The sequence below is a fragment of the Pomacea canaliculata genome, linkage group LG3, assembly GCF_003073045.1.
Source record: "Pomacea canaliculata isolate SZHN2017 linkage group LG3, ASM307304v1, whole genome shotgun sequence".
NCBI lineage: Eukaryota > Metazoa > Mollusca > Gastropoda > Architaenioglossa > Ampullariidae > Pomacea > Pomacea canaliculata.
Genome location: NC_037592.1, coordinates 17,780,709 through 17,805,665, shown reverse-complemented (window position 1 = coordinate 17,805,665; position 24,957 = coordinate 17,780,709). Strand labels below are relative to the sequence as shown.

Sequence of the window (24,957 nt, the reverse complement as noted above, 5' to 3'; positions counted from 1 at the left end):
TAAAGCAGTGGTTCTTAACCTTTTTTGAGGTACCGAACCCACAAGTTTCATATGCAAATTCACCGAACCCTTCTTTAGTTTCATATGCACGTTCACCGAACCCTTCTTAAGTGTCATCACTAATTGCGGGTGTGTCTTGACCTCCGTGGTGGAGGCTCCGCAGAACCCCTGAGACCGACTCACCGAACCCCTAGGGTTCGATCGAACCCAGGTTAAGAACCACTGCCTTAAAATCTATCCTGAATGCAAAATTTTTTTGTTTTGAATAAATGTGTTACCAGCTACAAATACTTAAAATCAGAGCAAATAACCATTTCATCGCAAGATGCAGGACCTCGAACATCAAAATTCTCATTGGGTTGTAAAGATTTGACGACCTCAGTTCCTGCAATATCACAAAAATAGGCTTTCTGGTAAGGTAACATATTAGGATTAAACTTTTACATTAACTGCAGCTTTCAGTAGTGTCAGAATTTAGCTCAATCCATGTGTGCTTTTTTTGAAAGAAAACAAAATGACCACTATTTTAATAATCCGTCAGCAACGTTGAGCATGAGTTCACATGTTTTACTTAAAAATGAAACAATTCCATAATTCTTAAAGGTTTGTGAAAGACTTTCACATTTTGAGAAATTAAACAAAAGCTTTAAATAGTTTAAACAAAAGTTTTTAATTTTTGTATAGGGCATAGATCCCATGCAAAAATTCTAGGTGCTAATGCATGAGTGTTTGGAAGACATTTTAAAGAATAGCCGCATGGAACCACTTAAAGAGATGGCTTGGTGGAGCTGCAAAGGGACAGTGTACAAGACAGAGTATGGTCGGGCTCGTTGGCCAGCAGAACATAGTGCGGGAAATATGGATCGACCATGGCATTAGCCGCAAAACGTGGCAGAATGGAATCTGGGGGGTGAGGCAGGAAGAAAGGTAACCACGAGCACAAACGTGATAAAGACATAGCAAAGACAGTTCAGTTTGTGATAAGGTTGGTGATAGAGGCATTTTTTTTTTTCTCCTTGGGAAGTAAGATCGAGCGTGTTGAACTGCTGCACAAAACGGACTTCAACAACGCCGTGTATAGGTATCTACATATGCAATATTCTCATAATGGATGCATAGAAATAAGTCATGGCAAATGATATGAAAGATAAAAGTATATGTTGAATTGTTTGTAATGTTCATAAAAAACCCCAGTCCTAAACATTTTATTTGCGCTGTTGGTTGTTCCTCACATCTCAAAATTATTTTAATTTTAAAAAAAAATTAAAGAGTATCTTAGACCACGAGTCAGAGATGTCTTTCCTGTCGTTGTAATGATGAGCAGCGTCTTTTTTGGACATTATCAGGGTTTTTTTTTTTTCCTTTTAATGTGGCTCACGATAGACACTGAAATTCCATTTCTTCTTATGCAGCTGCTTGTGTAGTGTGCAGTAAATATTTGTATAGTTGCCAACATTTGGCTTCAGTGATCTTTGTGCTAAAACACACACGTACAAGAGATCAGATTAACTTTGCGTGTTGTGTGTGTGCGAAGTTGAGGAGAGTGCATGATGGCTGATGATTGGTCAAAATAGTAGACTGTGAAGATATTTTAACCAATGGGGTGAAGACATTAACTCCGGACACGCAAAGTGTGCTCAAGTTGATGCTGTGTCGCCATTGTGTCCAGATTAAGACACCTGCTTGTAGTAATTTGACATGGTATCATCTTAATGTGATCTCCTCGGAAATACAAAGACACATGTGTATAAAATTTATTTTTTTGTATTACAGTAATGCACCAATGAGGAAAGGTATGTTTTGTTGATGACATTTGAAGAAAAGCGTTCGTGCGGATTGCGAGTGTTACACGAAAGACTAGAAGTAGGAGATTAAAAAAAAAGTGTTCGCAGATTTTCAGGAAGCTCAGTATATCAGGCAAAACAAGACGCCCCAAAAGAATGTGCGTGCATAAGATTTTGATTCGTGTTAAGTTCAGTCAGTTGCACATATATTTGAAACCTTAAACAAACGCGAAGTTAAAAAAAATTGCAGTTAAACATTTTCAGACGGCAACAGACATGGACGACCAGTTTCGAGCTTCTCCAGCAAGATGTCATGACGAATTTAATCAAAGATGAGGAAAAAAAAAAATACTGCCATGAACTTTCGCTTTTAGAAAAAAGAGTTAAGACAGTGTTGACAGAACTCACTATTACTTAATATATTGGAACAAAACAAAGGGAAGAAAAAAAAAATGCACGGACTCGCGTGAACACATCCCGCACAAACACGCAATGTGTAGTTGTTTGCGCATGCATCTTGCAGAGTAGGCTTGTTACGTGTTAAACAGAGGAGAGGGTGTGGGTGGAGGGCGGGAGGGTGTGGTTGTTGTGTTTACAAGTTCGGGCTATTGAATCTTAGGAAATACTTGAGCCAGCGTGAGTGTGTGAGCCTTATCAAGATTAACGTTGTGAGACGATTATTTCTGTATGGAAATTTCTGCTGCACCTTATTCGATAACAATATAAACAGTTAACAAAGAAGACCCTCCACATTTTGTTTGGAATTTATTTCACAGGGTGTGCTAACTGCAGAGGCCACTTAGCTTTTGTCCCCAGTTTTCGTTTGTTATATTGAGGTCATTTAGTCCGGTTACTTTTTAATGATAGTATCTCAAATACAGGCATTCAGACTTTAAATTTTAATTATAAAGTGTCCCTTAGAGAATTTTGTAATAGTTTTCAAAAGATTATTTTAATTTATTTCAAAACTGTGTTTTAAAATTTAAATTATAGCATGCATATTTATTGATGTCATTAAAGATAGCTATCTTGTGATAGTGTACTTCCAGTTTTGGCAGAACTAGCCTGTGTTGCTTGACATCATGCTTGACATGATAGGGAAGCAAGATATGCTTCATTTTATCCTATCCATTCCATTGACACTAAATAAGCTTTCTTAACATGTTAGCACTTTAGAGTCAGATTTTATAATAGCATGGGATAGCCCAGGGGTGCCCAACCTACGGCCTGCCTCATCCAGTCTGCTCATTTTAATCAGACACAACATATTTTCATTTTTAACATCATAATTCTAGAAAAATTGCCATGTTCTGGCCCGCAGATTTTATATCATGTCCAGTGCGGTCCTCTGGCGAAAAAAGGTTGGGCACCACTGGGATAGCCAGTAAAATTACTGGAGTTTTTGAACCAAGTTATGTAGCATGCACTTTGGTATATCTGCATATTCAGATTCCTCTTAATGTGTTTAGATGTAGTTTATTTAAAATTAAATTCTTTCAATCATTATTTAATAGAACACATCACATTTAGAAAGAAATATTTGTAAATAATTGCATCTTTAAATGTGATATTTTATCATTACCTGTCTGTTCTTTTAAAGCAGGATTTTGAGATGGAAGGGAAAGAAAAGTTTTCATCTGAAAGCAGGAGTGGTGCCAAAAAAGGAGACCAGAAAGACACACCAGAGAGAGACGGGGCAGTAAAGGACTACGAGTCGGAGCTAGTTAACTCAAAAGCTGCTGAGGAGTCAGAAACTCTGAGGGTCCCTTCCATACCAGACATAAACATATCTACAACAATATCAGAAGAGTTAAGCATATCAAAAACTTGTTCAGTATCATCTAACACTGTTACTTCTTATAGCGCTAGTGCTGTTTCGTCTTGTCCTAATTTAGTTGCTACCATCACTACCAACACTTTAACAACCACTACTACAACAGTGTCTTGTAAAACACCCAAATCTTCAGTTGGTAAATTTGTGTGCGAGTCAAGAACCCCTGGTCTCAAAGATGACACTCCTTCATCCAACACTTTTATGTCTGCTCACAGACAAGAGATTGCAGCAGGAGGTTCCCAGGTGATCTTATCTTCAGATTTGAAAACAGAGATTGCAGGTAAATTACAACTGCAAATTTTAGTTCACAGTGTTAGGAGATATAAAAGTGAAAGATTTTAAATGAGGAGTTGTATTTTATAAAATCATTCTTTTGATCTCTCTCACATTGTGTTTGTGTATGTAAAGGTTCGTCCTAGATACTCACTGCCCAAGCCTACTTGGTTATACTTGTGCAGTAGTTCCCTAGAAACTTACCCAGGTTTTCATCTAGCTTCATTCTTGGGGTTGTTTGCTCTAGCCGCAAAGGTCGTCTGAGAGCATTTTGTAGGGGCAGATCTGATCTTTACTAATTGCTTCCTGATCATATGGCCAACAACACTGTTTTAAAGGAAACTGTTTTCCTTACATTCAATTTTAAAATTTACAATAATAAACTTTGCTGTTAAGGATATGATTATATACATACACAATATGTATTTTTCTGTTTCTGTCTTTTTATTTTAGTGAAAGGTGATATATTTAATAAGACTGCTTTTATAACAGCAGATAATATCTAATGGACATGTTTGGTAATATTATCAAGTCTTCTCATTTTTCCCCCCCTTTGTGAAGATGACAGCTCCAACAAACTGCTACAGGCTGTTCGGTCAAAGAATTTGCCATACCCACTGCCTACACCATCATACAGCCAGGCTGTGCAAGCGGCACGAGCATCAGGCAATGTCTTGTCTGAGAGAGCAACAATAATTCGAGAAACTGTCAAATTTTTTCTTGCCTACAAGTATTGGTGGACCAGTGATGATTATGATCATATTGCTGAATTGGTTGTCAATGAATTTCCTGAACTACAAGACCCATTTACCTGGCCATCTCAACCTTGTTATGTAAGTTGCATATTTTTGTTTTTGCAGTGACTTTTGATTATGGTCACATGGACTAGTTTCTTTGTTCTTGGTTTACTTCAGTTGCTGTGTGTTTTTGAAATTTTTTTTTAAGAATATGGGATCTTTGTGACAGATTCAAAAAGGTATGTTTCTGTCTTTACAGAGAGTGGTTTTTTTGTAGAACATTTAATTAGTCATGATTAAAGGTTGGTAAAACATGGTATAGGATGGTTATGGCATAAAGAGCTCTTGTCAATAGTAAATGACTCATTTCACTGTCTCAAACTAAGCATTCCTTTCTGGCACAACACACATTTTAACATGTACACACAACTATTCCCCACTCATATCATAAAACACATAGCAAACACAATAGTCAGGTTGGTGAAACAAGTATATTTTAAAATTCTGCTTGTGCTTCTGGCATGTTTCTTAAACAGGCTGGGAGTGTATTTCACATTATTGAGCCTGCATAATAAAATTTTCTATGGCTGAAACCATTCAGATTCATTTTAGGGATGCCCCTTGCTCAATGAACATAGTCTGAAAATGAGTAATACAGCAAATAAAGATGTAGTCACTTTAGCAAGGGTAAGATGCTGAATTTTAGCCTTTGTATGAAATGTATTTGCCCCTGGCATCGCTGACACATAGTCACAACCCTACAGTCACTCACTTGGCTAGAGGTGGATGATGGCCAATCGAATCACTAGTGAGTGAAGACCATAATGAACACAAGATGAATGGTGCAAAAAATAAAAGCAAATGTATTAACACAACAGAGGGAAAGAAAAGGAAAAAAATATGTCCTACACAGGTAAGAAAAAGATGTATACACTGGCAACACAAAAGACACGCACATGTGTGCACACACACACTGTGATATAAAACTATAGGGAAACAAACACGCACAAAAAATTCCTCTAATGAAGCCTTCAATCAGGGAAGATGATAAGACAGGAAGAATTGTTACTCCGTCTTTCTCTCCTTGCTTCCAATTTGCACTCTGCAATGTGACATCCAAGCATTGTCTGTCCTTATTACAAGTGGACCCTTTTTCCAGTCTGCACCACCGATCAACACACAGTTCCTCAGGAGATCAAAAATATTAACAGTGGGCAGGATTAAATTTCCGTCAAGTCTGTCCCAGTTAAGTTCTCTTACAATGGCACTATCCATGATTTGACATACAAAATCCCCTTGAAACTGTTAATCATAAATGTTTATAAAAGTTTATAATGAATGTGCACCACACATGCAGTAATGTAGAGATAAAACTCTTACTGATAATCATATAAACATTGCCAGCAGACTCAAGGAATTATGGTGGATGAAGGAAGCATAGTGTGCAGCTTGTTCAGCTGACATACGATAGTATTGACTGCAGTTTGCTTCTCTGGCATGCAATGTCATGATGTCATGGAAATAAAATCTTATATTTAAAAAAAAAAAATCACGAAATATTTTTGAAAATTCCCAGCACAGGCAAAACAAATTGACAAACAAGGGGACAAGCAGGCACTTGCTGATTACAGATGTTCCAGACTTTATGATACAGAAAAACTTGCACACTTACTCAAACGGTTTAGTAATGGGTCTGTTGGTTGGATGCTTGTCAAACAGCAACACCAGGTTCTTGCACCGCCTTACATGTCTACAGCTTGGAGATGACTGATCAAGGCATGCTAAATTTTGGGGTTTGCAACAATATCTTGTGCAGGAACTGGAAGCGATAGCTAGTGCCCACACTAACAGACACTTCACACCAAAAACATGCCCTATCCCTCGCAAACCAGATAAAAATGTTTTTGGAAAATGACATTAAGTATGCTCTGTTATGCATATTTCCTTACATGCAAGTGTCTACTGAAAAGTGTCTGGACTAAACTGTGTTGGAAACTAATAAAAAAGGCAAGAAAAATGTCTGACACATGACACTAGTGTAAATCAGGCTGCACTGTTTGACACTCTTTGTGAGTTAAATTTATCATGAGGATCATACAGGACAGAGTTCCAGTAGTCAAGGTGAGTCATAGGTGTGGCACAGGCACATCCTGACAGATATGGATACATCTGATTTTCAAGAAATAGTAAAAAAGAAAAATTTTCTTATTCTTTCCTGCAAAGAGTATAACCATTGGCGACGTCAAGATGTTTTACTTATTTCTGAAAAGAACCAGAGCTGTCCCATGTGATTAATAAAACACTTCTGTTCAGACCAAGTCAACCTGGTAGCATCAGTTCAGTTTTGTCATTGAGCATCAGCTTTTTACTGCTCATTCTGCAGTGAATATCTGCAGTGCAAGACTGGATGTGTGACTGAGTAAATGGAAACTGATTAGAAATGTTACATAGAGCCAGTTATCATCAATATATTAGTGACAAGCACAGCATCACAGCAATAATCTCTGAATGTAGAAGCTGAAGAGAATAGAATCCAGAAGAGAGCCATGAGGCCTTGTTGCTGATACTGAGCTGTCTGCAGCAACAGACCTCTTGCAATCCCGAAGATAGGAAATGACCAGTTAATAATAGTACCTATCTGCCATATGACTGCCAGTCTCTGAAGCTGTGTGAAGTGATTTGGTGTGTCAAATGTGGGGCTAAGGTCCAAGAGTGAGATCAAGCGAACCAAACTTTTACCTGCATTAGTAAGGAAATTGTCAGGACATGCAGCAGTGCAGTCTCCATATAGTGATCCTTCTTAGACAGAAAAACTTTGTTAGATATATTTAGTGATGTATCTGCAGCATTCACAAAACCTTTTCTGAAATCTTAGAAACAGATCTATAATTTTGGAGCATTACATTCAGAAATATATTTCTTCTGAAGAAACTTAACCAATTCTTGCTTTGAATGACAAGGAATTATATTGTTAGAGAGAGGAATTCAGATTATGGATGATCAGATTCAGAGGGGTGAGATCAACAGTTCATTTTACTATCATTTTTTTTTCAAAGACAGTTTATTTCAAATAATTCTTCCATTCAAATAAATCTCATACAGCCATCAGAGGTGTGTGTTGCTTAGCATTTATTTTCATAGAAAGAACAGGCAGTAATTTTGAGATATGTGGATTTTGATTTACACAAGCAATTTATGAAACATTGTATTGTTTTTTATTTATTGCATAATAACAAAAACGATTTAAAAGTATTGAAATTTTAAATAAAAATGTGACCAGATGAGAATTGTGCTTAAAATAAAGAGCATCAAAAGTAAAAAATTAAAAAAGTTAATAAAATCAGTTTCTCTAAAATTATGATGTGCAGTTAACTTGCAGGCATGGCATTTGACATCTTTATTACATTAAATTACTAGGCAATATGACAGATACTTTCTATGTGTCATGTGCAGAGTAAGGTAAGGCTGGACCTTTCCATGTGTGCTCGAAACATTCGTCGGATAGCCAAAAACCATGAAAAAAGGAGAGGAAGTCCAAAGCTTCAGAGTCCTGGCTGCCATCAGGTGGTGGAAGAAAATAATAAGCGAGTGACAAATGCTGGAAAAATTTCCCAGAGTAAAATTGAAATGCCGGAATCCACAAAGAAGATGGGCAGTCGAGCTGGGAAAAGTACAGGTCAACTGCTGCCACACACAGCACATACAGCGCAAGCTAAATCTGATGGCCAGTTACTGGATCACAACCAGGTATATTGTGTGTGTTCAGAATACTACTGCAGTGCTTTATATACAATACTTTGGAACACTTGCTTGTTTTAGAAGTTTATGTCTTTATTTGTGTGTGTGTATGAATTAAAAGCATGTTTAGTGAATTTTTATTGAGTATTTTAAATTGAACATTCCAGTAACTGCTTGCCTTGACATTTCTAATAGCCACCTGAAATAACCATGCATGTGTATGTGTGTGTGTTACAGGTTGCAAGTTTGCCCTATTTGTTGACCTCTGCAGCCAGCCCAGCACCTACTGTTCTTCCACCTGTAGCCCACTTCTTAGGACACAGTCAAGGTCTCGGTGGCATTGTCTTCCCTTCTCTTGCAACACCCAGTGCTGCAGTAACAGCTTCATCAACTACCTCACCCTCAGGTGTCCAAGCACATATGCAGATCACAGGAGTTGCCAACAAAGAACCAACAATGGGCATAGGTCTTTCAGGCCCCAAGTCGACAGGATCCCAGTTTGAAAAGCAAGGTCGCCGAGATGATGATTCTGCCTCTGTACCTTCAGCTTGGGAGCCTGACGTGCAGCTCCCCGACCCACTTCCTGTTCCGCCCTATTCTGATAAGGTAATAAAAGCTCAGAAAATGGGTATTGTCAAGTATGAGCGGCCACTCATCATCCGCGAGACAGTTCTTTTCTTTCTCTCCTTGAAGTACTGGTGGAGCAGTGTTGACTACGACCGTATTTCAGACTTGGTGGTTGAGTACTTCCCAGACTTGAAAGACCCAGGTTTAAGTCCCAATGTGCCACCAAATGTGAGTTCTCTCAGAATCGGGCTGATGTTTTAGTAGTGTTGTTGCTTCATCTGGCATGAAGTTGTTCTATGATGTGAGCTGTGGTATTCTTGTGAACTGAAAACCTGATAGAGGATTCAGAGTCCCATCATGTCATATTGTGCATTAAATGCCTTTTTTCCTGTGGATCCTGCATAATTATTTTTCATATCTTTGTCATCCTGTTGCTTTCAAGTGTTGTTTCTGGACTGCTGTGATAAATCATTTTGACTAAAATAGCTGTACTCCAGCATCTCTGCTTGTAAAGTAATAAGGGGAGGTGGGAGACTGACCTTGTTCTCTTTATCTGAGGGCTTTTTAACTTTGTTTTCTTATTTCTATTTTGAGGGCTAAGAAAAACTAAGGCTGCAGTGTTCCTTTGCTAAGGCATTGCAGTTAACTGTAATTGGACAGCGATTAATTCAGAACTAATATAGATTCTTCTGAGCTCAAAGACATTATTTCTTTGCAGGTGCTCTTTAATTTTATTTAATTGTTGGAGCAATGATTGAATATATAGGTTGGACATTAGGGGGTACCTTTGTAATAATATATAAGTCATTTGTATCAATTAAAAGTTTCATGTCTTTGGTTGCAAATCATGTACTGGCATTGGGAACCATGATTACTAAAATGATCATTTTAATGATGGTTCCATGTTACTTCAAGGGTAGACAGACATAATTGTTGCTACTCTACATGATCAGCTTGTAACCTGTGTTGCAAGTGGATCGTCTTGTGCATGTCACAGATGACATTTCTAGGCAGTTGCTTAGCTGGCTGAGAATGCTATAATGAATGTGTAGCTTAGTGATGTGCTTTTGTACTTTCTTGGTTACTGCTACATAGCAGGTTGAAGCTGTTAATTTATAATTAATAAATAAAAAATATTAGCTGAAGCAGGATAATGAGGCATGGAGAAGGAAAGAATTATCTCAAGTGATAATTACTTCAAATTAATGGGGGATCCAAATCATGCATACTTAGAGTCTTCTGCAGGTAGGAGATTTGAGGTACTGGTTCTTGTGGTGTATTAATCTGAGAACACTTGTTAATGTTGTGAACTATTGTTGAGAAATGACGGCTTTATGCTGCATGCTGTCACTCTGAAGGTAATGGTTAGTGCTGTGTTAGCGTTGGTTAGTGTTGTGCGCAGGTATGATGGACCCTGAACACAACATTCTCTCTGAAAGACAGTGTGGACTTCATGCTGGATACAACTTCAGGAAAAGTGCCAGGAATAGTACCAGTACCTCTACAGGAACTTCATTGTTGACTTGACCTAGGCCTGGTCAGTAGGGGTGGTCTCTGGAAGTTACCAGTCATAGGCAGCATAGCAGAAGCATAATATGTGAGGCTGAGCAGTCACTCTCAATAGCACCCTGCCATCACATGTGTTCCATATGAAAGAACTTCTGGGCCTCAATTGGGGTCATTAGTCACCTTAGGATCCATTACCCTAGAAACTAATTTTTCAAAAGGTATCAATTATTGTTGATTTCCAGTGGACAATCATATATAGATAGAAGTGAGTGAGTTTTTTTTGGTTGACATCTCTTATTCATGAACATTGGGAATATACCTGTGGATAAAATGTCCCTAAAGTGGGTAGGGAACGAGCTAGGGAAGTTAACTTGATAGGCAAACTAACTACTGATTCATGAACCACAGAGTAGGTGAAGTTACTTGACTAACTGGCATCGCAGGGATTCTGGAAAAAGGGTGCTATTGCATTTGTGTTATTAAGTCATTGTCATGTATTTAGTATTTAATCATGCATTATAGTGAGGTGGGAAACTTACACCTGAAGAAATGTTTTAAAAAAATGAAAAGGCAAACAAGAAGCTGTATAAAGTCATATGGCTTGTCTGGCCTTAAGGTATTGCATAGTTATTTAGCTTTTAACTTTTACTAGTGATTTAGATTTTTAGTTAAATTTTTTTAATTTTTTTTGCATGCTGTAGTGTTTGATTGTGCAAGTCATTTTTTTAAACTGTGAAGTATTACTTACATCATGTTTCCTACCCACCTAGTTGTATTCCAGCGTGTGGTACATTGACTTCTTTATTTTTATTCCTGATGCTTTGTGTCAACAGGCTTCTTTTAGTGAAATCAGTTCAATCATAATTTTTTCATTAGGTGAAATCTCAGGCTTTTAGGGCAGTTTTAATTTTTGCACATTTTGTTGTTGCTTCTTTGATAATTTACAAAGCTTGACATAGTGCACAATGACTTTTGAGATTGCGCTTATTCCTAGTATTTTAACTTTGTTAAGAAAGCGTTATAGATTTTTTTCATCTATAAAGACAAAGTAACTATAAGATGTATTTAATGAGAGATAGTTCATCTTTTTTTTTCTAGCTGACATTAAAAAGATTTTGAATTTTAATCAGTTATTACAGGCAGCATATGTAAAGTAATAGGCACTTCCATGTGAAAAGGAAATTGCACTTTTCTGCTTTCTAGCTTTATTGTTTTCAAAACATGAATCAGCCTATTTTATTTAGACATTAATTTCTTTTTCCTTAACAGCGCCGTGTGCGTGCAGACCTTTCTCAGACAGCACGAAACATTCGCCGCCGAGAGGGAATGCTACGTAGGAGAGATAGCAAATCTCCAGAAGACCGATTTGCAGCAGTTGGCACTGTAACAATGTCATCATTAAGTGGACAGCAGCCGTCTACAGATTTTTGCAATGAGCTTTTGACTGCTGCTAGCATTATTGAGAGTCGTCATGCTGCCCTGTTGCACAAAGAACTGCCAGAGCTGAACGAATCACAAATGGAAAACCAGAGAGATACTGCTGCTGAGGACCCCAGAGGTCATGGTGCAAACTGTTCAAAAGGAGGCCAGCTACAAGCACTAAGTGATGGGATGTTAGACAGTTTAGCCCGGATTCAGCACGATGAAATCAGGAGAGATGAACAGACAAAAGAACTCCCAGCACCTTTTTCAACCTCAGGGACAGGATTAAAATTATCTCATGCATTGTTGTCTGAGACAGCTGGATCAAGTGAGTTGGAAGCAGTGCACGAAAAAGTACTTAGGGATGTTAATAAACGTGTTGTTAAAAGAAGAAAGCTGTCAGAAGTCCAGGCACACCCAAATCAGAATGTGGCAGTCTCTCCTGCTGGTTCTTTAGATGTTGTGATTAAACATGAGGTGGATGATATGGATAGAAGTAGATATGAGGATTTAGGTGATGACCATTCCTTGGTTACACAGTCATCCCAGGCTTTGCAGAACATATCTGCTCAGATGTCTCAGGCTTTGTCAGTGCAGTCAATGAAAGCGCTATCAGCACAGATCTCTCACACACTCACTGCACAAGCTTTGTCTGCTGCTTGTATTTCGGACCATTTGATGTCTGCACAGCTGTCATCTCATCCTTCCCTTATTCAACATACATCTCCACCAGCAGCGCATCAGAATACCCCAGCCACATCCAGTGCAGCTGTTAATTCTCTGTCGCTTCAACAGCTATCACCAGCTCACATTTATAGTTTGGCAGCTGGAGGAGGAGTGGGCACCAAAGATGAACTTAGCGAAGCCGCACATGCTGACCGTATGTCAGCCATGGCAATGTGGCGATCAACATGTCTCCCGGACCCCTTGCCTACTCCTCCTTTTTCATTGAATGTTCTTCGTGCCAGGGACTCTGGCAACACAGCTTCTGCTCGTCCTCGTATCATCCGTGAAACTACACAGTTCTTTCTAGCCATGAAGATGTGGTGGACCACTCAAGATTATGAGCGCATTGCAGAACTGGTCTTGCGGCATTTTCCTGCCTTACAGAGTGTTGTAAGTTTTCACCTTTTAAACAAAACTTTCCTTGTATCTGCGATTTTTATTAGCGTAGATCACATGCTCCATTTACATGGATTGGCAAGTCAGGCAGCAGGAATGGAATTGCTTGCTGTTTACCATGGCAGCCATACAAATATTTAAATAAAAAGTTGTTAGCCTTTTGCTTCCTTCCAAAAAGAAGGAAAACAAAAAATCAGTGTAGATGCTATTGCTTCAGGTTGTGTGCTGAAAAAAGAAAGTGTAGTACAGTGCCCATATTTTTGAACTACTTTGTGGTGATAATCAAAACAGTCTTTTTATTTCATAACTGGAGTCAGTACCATTAATCCTTTAGTGAGGCAGGCATATTTATATGATGGTAATGTTAAAATAAAGTTACATGCTTATACAGTATCAGGGCGGGGGGAGTGTTTGAGCATTGCTTATTGATGTATGACAAGTAAATATTGAAAAAAATATGCAATATTTTTGTGAGCTTTTATTTGTATGCAATATCATATGTTCTTGCTTATTTTCATAAATTGTACCATACTATTCAAGGACAGTGTATGGTAATTGTTTAGAGTGAAGCTATGAAGCTCTGCATTTTCTAACCAATTTTTCTTGTTCTCTGTTTAAAAAGCAAAATATCAAGAAAGATCTTGGGACATGTGCACGCAATATGAGACGGCGCTTACCAATTTCCCGTCATAAACCCTCAGCATACACAAAGCAGTGGTGCAGCCTTCAGTCAACAGCAGAGAGCCATGGAAAGGACGCAGACAGCGATGACCAAGCAAAGGGGTCAGGACTAACACTGGGAGAGCTGGCAACCATGGCGAGTCTGCGAGAAGCTGTAGGACAACAAGGACATGAAAAAGGAATGCTTGGAACTGCTGGACTAGCTGTTCTTACTGAAGAACAGCGCCAGGCTTTGCTGGCCCACTCCATGTATGAACAAAGCACTCTCGCTTGGAATGCTTTATACCAGCAGTTTTCCCTGCCTTCAGAAACTTTGTCCAGTGGATCTCACCTACATGGAACAAAGCGAAGTTTAAGTGATACATGTGCATCAAGAGTTTTAGAATCTGATGAAAATGATGATGGATGCACTGCTTTGAAGCGGGCGTCATTATCTCATCCACTGTCCAAGCAAGTACTTGCGATGGAAGAAAGAGAAAAGGTGCCTGTTGATGGCATGTCGGAAGGAATTCGACCTGATGTGAAAATGGAGCCTGTAGCTGTGGGAAATCGAAGACGAAGTACCTCTGATGCAGTTGTAGGAAACAAAACACATTCATTGTTCCGACTTCACAGTAGTCAGTTGCCATCAGTTCAGAGTGAAAGAAATGTATCAGTAAATACACCGCCAACACCATCTTCTCCAAGGCCTTTAATTCACGCACACCAGAATCCTGTACGAGCTCATTCTCAATTATCACAAGTGAGACCTGAATTGAGTAACATTGAGGAAGCACCAATTAATTTGACCTGTGGTAGTGACACATCCAAGCAACAAAATTTAGACCTTGAAAGGGAAGATGTAAAAGCTGATTTCAAGCTGGCAAAGCACAAAAACAGGACTAGCAGCATGGACACATTCAGTGCGCGTGAGCAAGTCTGGTTCCCACATGGATCTCCTTGGAAGAAAAGTGGTCAGAACATATTCAAAGCTCTTCCAAGCCCTCTGCCAGTTCCAAAGTACTCACAGAAGCTGCTGAAGGCAAAAGACGAAGGCTTAGCATACCGACATCGTTCTGAGATTATCCGGGAGACTGCACGCTTTTTCTTAGGTTTTAAATACTGGTGGTCAAGTGCGGACTACAGCCGCATATCTGAATTGGTCGTCTCTCAGTTTCCAGACTTAAAGGACCCAGTCATCCACCCTGGCCAACCACTATATGTAAGAATATTTATTATTATTTATTATTTTTGTTCCTTCAGTGTTCAGACTTCTTTTCACTGTCGAGAGATTAAAAGTATAGTTTAAGAATAAATCTAAAACAAGACAGGCCATTATAGAAGAAAGGTGGGTATGTCTAAAAAATGCAAAAACTATTTCACTGTGATGTGAGAAGACATACATGGCTTTTTTTCTGACCAAGTGTGTTATGCAAGTATAGTTTTACAACAAAAAAAAAAAAAAAAAAAAAAGAGTTCTTTAAAGCATCATCTCTACACACAAGCATATGACGAAAGAAAGAGAGCAAGATTGGCATGCACAGGTCATCAAAGGACAGCCAAATTATCCCATAGATTATATGGTTGAATTGACCATAGTGGTCAGATCACTGTTGTTTGTATTTGTGGTCAAATCAACTATGGATTGTGGTCAAATTGATACATGCCATGGTCAGATTGGCAAATGGTTGAATTGTCCAGCCTTGTTGGCCATGGCTATCAACTTTGGTCATAAAGTGTCTTTTGATGACAGCCCATTAACGCAAAAGCATTCAGTATTATGCATTAGAGTTCTCAGGTTGAAGGCTTAATAGCATCGTTTACCTTGTATTTTCTGCATTATTTAAAGTGGACCTGAAGGGAGGCTTTTTTTCCTGCAGTTCTGTTTTTACATTCATGCAGCTGAAAGTAAAACAGTTTATTTAGTGGACAATTTTAATTCGTTTAATCTATATTAGTTTATCCTTTGTTCATAAATGTATTGATAAATGCTCCACTCTTCTGCTTGCTTTAGCGACGTGTCCAGAGGGATCTGTCCATGTGTGCCAGAAACCTTCGCAGAAAAAATACAAGGCGTCAGAAACTGACACTATCAGAGAGTTCACGATCTCCACGTAAAACGAAAGGGATTAAAGCTGAAAAGGACTGGGAGATGGAGGCAGATGTTTTAGATGCAGTTGGTTCAGCCCAAACATTGAGGAGTGATAGCACACAGGGGGCTAAAGAGTCTAAAAATACAGCTGCATACAGCATCCAAGAATATAAAATGCCGTCGACAAACAAAGTGAAAAGGGAGAGAAGTGACAGCAGCAGAGATGTTACACCTGTTAGTCATAGCGTGGCAAGCACAGGCTTGTCAGGTAGCATTTCAGCTAGAAATAGTGTTAAAACCACGGCATTTACAACCATGCCTACAAATACCTCATCTTCCACAGTCACTTTCGCATCAAGCCAGCCTTCTCATTTTTCTTCTGCAACAGCCACAACAGTATCATTTGACTTGGCCTTAGGCAATGACTATCAAAATACTTGCACAAACGGTCATTCTGCCTCCAAGCCTGGACAGTCATTCCAAAATTCCCTAAGCGCTCCTCGTTCTGAGACTGGGAAACAGAAAAAAACAAGCTCATCTGTGTCCTCACCAGCAGTTACAAGCCAGCGCCACACCTTGTGTGTTGATGAGAGCCTGCGCAAATCCATACTACAGACTGTGAGCTCCGCACGCTATAGAATCCCAGGCAGTCATCACCCACAGGATCTCCAGTGGGGGCACAGTGGTGCTTCTCACTCACAGGCTGGATTCTCTCGCTCGCCAGAAAATGAAGTCAAGCCAGTGGCTAATGCTACGACTACTTTGAATGAAACACCACCATATCCTGATCCCAGAGATTTAGGTGTGCTTCTTTGTGTGTGTGAGAGAGTGTATGCATGCATCTGTATGTACATCTTTGATTTTGAACTGTAAGCAGTTGTCTTACCATTTGAAGCTTGTTATTAAATATTTTTACTCTATTAGATATTATTAACATTTTAGTGAAAAACTGTTCCAAAGGAAAAATTTTATCCCTGATATTTGTATGTGCATGTCTAAAAAGAAGGAAGGAATGGTTTGACCTGAGGGAGTAGGTGAGGGTTTTCGCGGCCAGATTGAAGCAATTAACAAAGCATGACAACTAAGGTGAAAGAATGATTACTAGAGTAGCTGGCACTGCTCCTTGCCTCCCTCCTCCAGCTTGAACCATTTCTTTCAGCCTTTAACCCTTTAGTTGGTAACATGCATGAGAGTCTTTAGGCTTTAATTTTTAGCTATGACTATTTGTAAATATTACCCAGAAAAACACGTCACGTAATACTGCATGAGTTTCATGTGGATGTTAAATAACAATCATTTGGCATCATATTGCAGGCAGTAGTGTTTCAAACAAAGTTTACATAGACCCAGACCATGGTTCGGAGCTTCAAGCACAGCTGAATAAACTTTGGCAAGATGGCAAGTTCTTTGACGCTTCTTTAGAAGTGGATGGGTGCAGGTTACCGGTGAGTTCCAATGCTTTTTGCATCTCTGTTTCCTATATGTTAATATGTAATAATCCAATATAAATTTTTTTTTCGTGCTAGTATTAAATGTGATTTTCCTGATGTGTGCAATCAGAAACAAACAGAACGTTTAAATTAAAATCAGTAAAAACATTCATGAATTCATGGACAAATATTGTCCCTTTCAAATAATATTTTACAGAAATACTTCATTTAAAATGTAGATTTTGGTTAATTTTTGTGGGTTTTGATAATGAAAGGCTCAACGTGAGTTTGTCACAGTTTTTAAACTTACAATACTGTTTAGGTGCACAAGCTGATTTTGTTGGCTGCCAGTCCATATCTGCAAAGCACTTTCCGTCATGCCAATCCAACTTCTCAGCTAGAGGTCAATTTGCCTCGAGCCACAGGTGTTAGTGCAGCAAAGGACTTCCTGAAATATGTTTATCAGGGAGTGCTGCATGTGGGTTGCGACACTGTGCACGCTCTGCGCCGCATAGCCACCATGCTTCAAATGGACAAGCTCCTGGCTTACTGTGATGACTACCTCTCTCTGCTTGCCAGCAGCATTAGTCACAGTACTTGTCCTAGCACACTACCACATGCTGCAGCACAGGTGGCTATTTCTCAGTGATTGTTAAACTAAACTGATGATCTTACTGCTAGAATTTGGCTATTTTTCATTTATTGTTTTTGAGACCAGTATCCATTATTATGTTTGTTTTTCTTTTTAGTAAAGCGTTTTGAGACCACCTTCAGTGGTGGGGAAAAGCCTTATATAAATAAACTTATTATTATTAGGTGAGCTCAGTTTGGAACAGATACTGTAGCAGTCAGGGCCTAGTTTACTCTATAGGCATGTATAAAGGTACTAAAGCAGTCGGGGCACAGTTTGCTCTGTAAGCTTATGTAAAGATTGCAGCAGTGTCGCAGACACTGGCATACAAGTAGACGCCTGGACATTTGTGCGTTCATTTGCTTCACAAAAGCAAGACAACTAACTGGCTCTTTGCACGCATGTATGCATTTAATTATTTTAAATTTATACTACAGTAACTAAAATACACGATAAATGTAGAAAATGATTTATCAGTATGCATACATCAGTCAGTCCTTACTACTACTTAATATCTCTAATTGTAAACACAGCCCTAAAGGAAAGTACGTTTTCTCCGGTTGATTGTTAACAAATAATAATAAAGTTTATAGTCAGTCACGATGTCACTTTTTACTGTTCATACTTAATAATGTTCTTTTACACTGTTAATTATAGTCACTGGAGCCTGATGTTGCACAAAAAATGTATATATTCTTCAAATTATCTTTAAAAAAATCACTGAACCCTCCAATAGGAGATAGATGTTGAAACCCATTGGTGCTGCCTCTTGGGGACAAGCGACCCAACTTTCTTGTCTTACTACTCTAGCAAGTTGTCACCTTTGATGTTATTGGCTTCTAGCCGGTTACTAGAGCCAAACACTCCAAATCATATTCTCTACTCCAAATATACTCCATGGCATCTGCCAGGCCCTTCACTCCATGGGATTAGCCAGGCCCAAACACAATTTATGTCCCATCTCCCAGCCCTGTAGACTGTACCTATTGACAGTTACAACAAAAACAAATGACTAATACATATCTATATCTTTAAAAGAATATAGGAAAAAGTCAACATAAAAAAAATCCGAGATACACAAAAAATGAACACTGCACCTTTCTAGGAAGATGCAGCCTCCACTCCCCTACAGTGTCCCTCCACTTGCCATGTCTCCTTGAGAAGTGAAGCGCTAGCCAGTGACAGTTAATTATATTGTCTCCCCCTTTTTGTTTCCATTATCTAAAGAAATCCTATTACTCATTCAACAGGTGTGGCTCAGCCACCCATGCTGTGCTAGCTGTTTAACCTCATGTCACCCCTCTGAGACAGTCAGGGTATTTGGTATATAGGCATGTAAAAGTAGTACAGCAGTCAGGGTATAGTTTGCTCTATAGGCTTATATAAAAAGGCTATATAAAAACATGACAGCAGGAATGACAATGTTAAAAAAGCGTGCCTTTTACTTTTCTTAAGAGTTAAGGTTTATACTTTTGAGATATTTTGAAAGAATTTTCACTTTAGAGAGTTTCAAAACCTTTAGTCATACACAAGACAGGATAGATTACAAATTTAATGCAAAAATTGTTCAAGAGTGAAAGCTGGATGATCATCTCTGTTTAAAATACTGCAAATTTTTTTTTATAACCAGGTATCCAAAGTGTCTGTTAACCTGCGTGATGTTGGTCATCATAACAATCTCCTTACCCCAAGCCAGAGTAGTGGTGACCTGTCAACACAAGCAGTGGAAGCCAACAGTCCTATGTCTATTTTAGGCAGCACCAGAAGCCAGCTGGCACAAGTGGCTTTACCAGGCATGGAACATTCGCTATCTGTCTCAGCCACAGCTGTACATCATGATTATCGCTCTCATGGGTGCAATGGAGAACTGAAGAATGGAAATGAACAACACAGGCATGTTGTTCTGGAGAGGCGGGGAATGGCACCACTAGTCATGCCTCCTAAAAAAAGTGTAAAGCAACCTACTGATGTTGTGGTAGGTGTGACATATACTGGGAGTGAACTGAGAAAACTGGCAGAGGAACTTGACCAGGCTGGAAGTGAACAGAAGACGGGTAGTTATGGTCACTTTCACTTGACAAACATTTCACCTGACATATCAGAGAGCCAGGATCAGATAGAGCAGGCATTGCCTTTACATCTGCATGGTCAAGAAAAACAGGCAGCTAGTCGTGGCCACATCTCCTCCGTTATCCAGCGAGGTCCGAACATGACCAGTGCTTCACACACTGTTGGTCATGCTGGAACCAGCGGCATCCTGGTGGGTCAGGATGGAGTGGTGCAGTTTTTGTCAGATGGCAGTCCATCTCAGCACATGGATGATGCAGACAGGGTAGGAACTGTTTTAGCGCAGCCACAGGTTGAGGATGTGATGGCCATGTTGCCACATGGTCAGACTGAGGTGGTCATAGGGAGAGCATCACATGTCCAGTACACGGACAGCAGTGTGGATGAGGAAGTTTTGTCCTCTGCATCTTTGCAGCACTTGACAGAAGATGGAGGCGATGTGGTGGAAGTTGTTGTTGGTCCTGGTGATCTGCTGCAGGATGTGGAAGTTGCTGCCTGTGAGACCGTGGAGTGTAGCCTTCTACCTCAGACCTACTGCTCTAGTCCCACTGCATCGCATTCACACTCTCCAAGTCTTGACAAAGACCCTGCTCACTCCCTGCCAGAGCTGACATCACACTGGCCCCCTGCCTCTTACCAAAATAGCCCTCACTTTGACATGAAGCGAGCAGCAGACCAGTGGGAGGTTCTTCCTGCTTCTGCTCATTCCATAGCTGTCACCAAGCATGTTGTGATGGCAGATGACAGTCCTGATGCAGACAGCACCCATCAGATGGAGCAAGTTGATTGGCAGGAAGATCACACCAGCCAGTATCGGCAGCACTGCATGCCCTCTGCCTCAGTGTATGTAGCACAGTCACACTCTGACGTTGCTGCACAGATGATGTTATCTTCACATCATTGCACAGTTAATGAAAGTCACCCACATTTAGGTGATAATCCAGATGGCAGTCTCTTGCCTCAGACATATCGCTCCAGTCCAGAACAGGTATCATCAGAAAACAGTCAGTGAAATTGTTATATGTTATTAAGTGTCTCACATGGAGGCACTTATTTTTACTTTGAGGAAAAAAGAAGAATACAGTTTGTCTTCCGTCAGCAATGCTTCAACACTGATAGAAAGACTGAAAAGTGCATAAAACAAATGAACTGTGACTTGTAATAAATGAGTGTAATAAGTAAATTGCCATTCCATGTAGGCTGGAGATCTCTCTAAGGATTCTGTCGTGTAACTTCAGTCTGGCTTCTTGGTGAACACTGTTAATACAAATATAAAGAAAAGAGACTGTACAGAATGAACTATGGTCTGAAGGAACTGGCAGCCTGCAGTCTGTAAGTGTGCCATTATGCAGCCAGCTCTGTGTACCTGCCCAGCGAGTCCCTTGTGCGCAGCTGCTTGACTGAGTCTGTATCTGTTAACAAGACATTTCCCTTCTGGGACCAGTAGTTAGCTTGGAGTCTGTTGTACCTGACCAGACCTTAGTTGCCAAATTCCTGCCTATGCCAGTTCTTTTTGTGTGCAACTTGTTTTTGCTTTTATTGAGTTGTTTTTAGCCTCTTTTTTGCTGCTGAGTAGCCCATATCAGGTCTGAATGTGGCAAAGAACTTTGTAAAGCCATCCATATATGCTGTGTGGTTTCATTGCTATTTTGGCACTTTGCCATTTCTAGGATACTTCTAAAAGTATATATTTACCAAAATTTGTTAAAAAAATATTGTTATCCTGATAAGGAAGAATTCTTCCACTGCCTTTATGCCCCAACCAGCTCCACCCCACTTGCTCTTTTCAGGAATATGTCGTGTTTATATCATTATTGTGCTCATCAAAATATTCAATCAAGTTTGGAGGCTGTGCTTCTGCTAAAAGGAGTCTTCCTTATACTTTTCTAGAACTTTGACCCTACAGTCTGATAAATAAAAGCTACTGAGTTCAAAAGGTGCTGCTGAGGATTTGAAGAACTGCGCGAGATTTGCATGTTGAGACTGGCAAAACAGCTTAGTAATGTTGCCTCATTTTGTTGTAGGATCACATAATAACTACTCATCAAAACTAATTTGGAACCTACTTGAGTTTTTCCGAAAGAGCACTGCAGTTAAAATGTATTTCAGATTCACTGTTAAGTAAAAAATGGATATAAATTCATAGTAATTTTTTCTTTTAAGATCATATAAAAACTTTTGCTTGACTTTTTTTGAATAGTGCTTTTCAGAATACTTGAATTGAAAAAAATTATGATGTAGTGCTTGAAAAGACTATGCATATACATTACAATGCTGGAGTGATGCTCAGGGTATGACAGGTTGAGTAGGAGATGAATACTGTCAAGATATTTTTAGGGATTCACTTGTTAGTCTTTTAGGACGACTTTGTAAATATACCCTTTGAAGGAACTGCAGGGTCAGTTCAAGAGCAGATGTATGTCAGCTCTCTTGTTGGCAGCTGTCAGCTTTGTTTTGAAATATTAATTTTTTTCTTATTTTTTATCATTATAAAAAGTCTTTTTTACCAACTTTTCAGATATCTAGCTCTTTTGATTGTTCTTTTGTTTTCATGCATTTTGATTATTCATCCTTGTAAGAAAAAAGGAAGCAAGGCTTTTTTCAACAAAGAAAATAAAAAAAGCCATTTTGTTATTGTGCAGTTTTGGTGATACATATCAGTTTTGTAAAAAGGAATTATCTGGATATTGTTATTGCTGCTTATTTTGCAACTAAAATATATGTTAAGGTGTTTTTCACTGGATAATATGTGCAGTCCGCCAATGAAAAACCAGTTTCAGTAGCCTTGCCTGGTGGAAATATTGTAAACTGAGGAAGCTTTACACAGACTGCGGTGCTTTTAGGGGTGTTTGTCTTCATTGAGTTAACCACAGCTGAAAAGTGAACAGGTTTGTGTTAATTATGGGTAGTATTAAGAGTGGTTTCAAAAGCAATTTGTTATCTGCTAGTTTTAACACAGCTAACCAGCTCAGGGTTATTAGTATTTTAATACTGACTCTTTGGTTCAGATAATTAAATTTATCCATTAAAAAGTGGACCCTTCTATGTTATACAGGGGTATATGTGTAGGTTGGCCCACAGGAAATGTAATGAGTTTTTCCTTTTATCTGTGCTGTAGTCTACCCTGTGTGCTTAACTCACATTATTATGTTCAGCTGATTCTGGTGTTCTGTGTGTTGTAGACAATGCAATAATAAATATAATAAAAAGTGACAAAGGGTAAAAGAGCAAGAAACAAAAAAAAGGTGGCTGAAACAAAAGCTTTTATACACATACCATACACATAAAAATACTCTGATATAAAAGATGAATACTTTTATTCTGTATTGTCTGAAAGTAGAGTGAAATTCCTCCTGACATCTAGCTTTCAGTGACAAATAATATTGACAGGCTTGGCAAAATCCAACAAAACAAAAAGAGAGATCCCTAATGTCAGCAGTTGACACTCTCAGTAATGTTGCTTTAAATAATACCTTGTATTTTCAGTATATGCATAACGCTGTTGTTATAGTATACTTCACAGTCCATGGATGCAAACTCACTCTATTAAGAAACAGACTGAAGTCAAAACATGAAGAAACAAGAAAGATTTAAAGCAACAGAACATTGGTTGATATGCTGGACACAAATCAAAATTGTAGAAAGAAAAAGTGAAATCACAGAACTGCAATGTGTAATAAAAGGTAACCAAAATTCAAAGCATAAATGTGTAATTGTAGGACAACTGTGATATATCAAATTATACAACATTTATTGGGAGTTTTTGGTGAGGGATGGTGACTCAGAAATTCAGCTAGATTCCATCTGTGAAACCTTGATAGAAATTTTCTTTTAAAGATAGTAACACGTCCTTGTGCATTTTCCTTTTTATTTGTTACATGCAAATGTCACCTCCTCAGCCAATCAACTAAGGTTAAAATAGGTCAGATCTATTTCCAAGCACGATCATGTTCCTCAAAAAATTTATGACAAATTTTGAATGTGTATCCATGTTTTAAAATCTTGTTGTTTTGTGCCAACGCAGGTGAGAATTAGTTTGGCAGACTTCTTTATGTTCTCAGGTGAAAGAGTTCAAGGAAAATATTGTAAATAAATGTAATTGTTAATTCTCAGGATATATTGATTAGTAAGAAAGTGTGGGATAAGTAAAAACAAGAAGACAACTTATGAAAGATGGTTGTAGTCATTTTCACATGCATAAAATGGTTTGCAAATGAATGACATAATGTTGAAATTTTTTTTGTGATGGGAGTCATGGGTTACAAGTGATTACCATCCTTACAAATTTTTTTGTTGGCAGACATTGTATTTTGGTTAGCATTTTTGCAGATTATTATGCAAAAATATCTTCAGTTTGGGAAGTAATGGTTTTTATTACAAATGTTGACAGTTTCAGCTGCAGAGTAGGTAGATTATTTGAAAAATAAATATTACACTGACGGTTTTTGTATTCACTTCAATGAGTAATTATTTAGCATGACCTGTCTTTAATGTTTGCGTTCATTTTTCAGTTGTAAAAGTAAGGTATAAGTAGGTTTATTGTGATTGATAATACCATGAGAATATTTGTTAGTAGCTTTATACAGGACAAATGTTCATCAATGGGTTTAGACAAGCTTTCACTTTAACACACAAAAGACAGGTTTCCATAAATTAATATTATTCTTTTTTCGCTATATTTTTGGTGCTAGGAGACAACACCCCTCATAGGCACAAATAATTTCTAATGACCAAACACCAAATGGAAGAGAACTGCTGTATAGCCAGCATAATGTGAAGACTGGGTGTTTTCCCTTGAAATGGCATCATCAGGAAATTTAGTACTTGCAAGAGAACATGGGACAGTAAAGAACCTTGCAGGTGACCAGCTTACCAGCAAGGTTTTTCTCCCTACTTTTCACAGCCTCCAACCTATTCTGTTGAGTGCACCAATGGTCATTTTTTTTAGGACAGTTATTATGGTACTTTGCTTACCAGAAGGTCTTTATAGCATTACCTTATAGTTATTTCCATTCTCTTTGAAGACAGTGACAACATAGTAATTCGATGTACTTAACCAGCATGAGGTCCGAGTCCTATTTGCATTTTTGA

At 38.7% G+C, this 24,957-nt stretch overlaps 1 protein-coding gene across 6 annotated transcripts; it reads left to right on the top strand.

The window, feature by feature from the left end:
* The first annotated feature begins 158 nt into the window (after positions 1-158).
* LOC112558998 lies at positions 159-24,310 on the top strand. 6 transcript variants are annotated; one of them, XM_025229799.1, is made up of 12 exons: positions 159-1,793; positions 3,385-3,593; positions 3,834-3,898; positions 4,453-4,724; positions 8,082-8,375; positions 8,604-9,161; positions 11,712-12,980; positions 13,609-14,868; positions 15,661-16,540; positions 17,053-17,183; positions 17,491-17,799; positions 19,430-24,310. In XM_025229799.1, the coding sequence occupies exons 2-12, from the start codon at positions 3,397-3,399 to the stop codon at positions 20,876-20,878; spliced, it is 6,684 nt and encodes a 2,227-aa protein (XP_025085584.1). In that variant the 5' UTR covers positions 159-1,793; positions 3,385-3,396; the 3' UTR covers positions 20,879-24,310. The 6 variants fall into 6 exon arrangements, with proteins under 6 accessions (XP_025085584.1, XP_025085579.1, XP_025085583.1 ...); XM_025229794.1 differs by having other exon boundaries at positions 3,388-3,898; XM_025229798.1 differs by having other exon boundaries at positions 3,385-3,898; positions 8,604-8,972.
* The last annotated feature ends 647 nt before the right edge of the window (positions 24,311-24,957 follow it).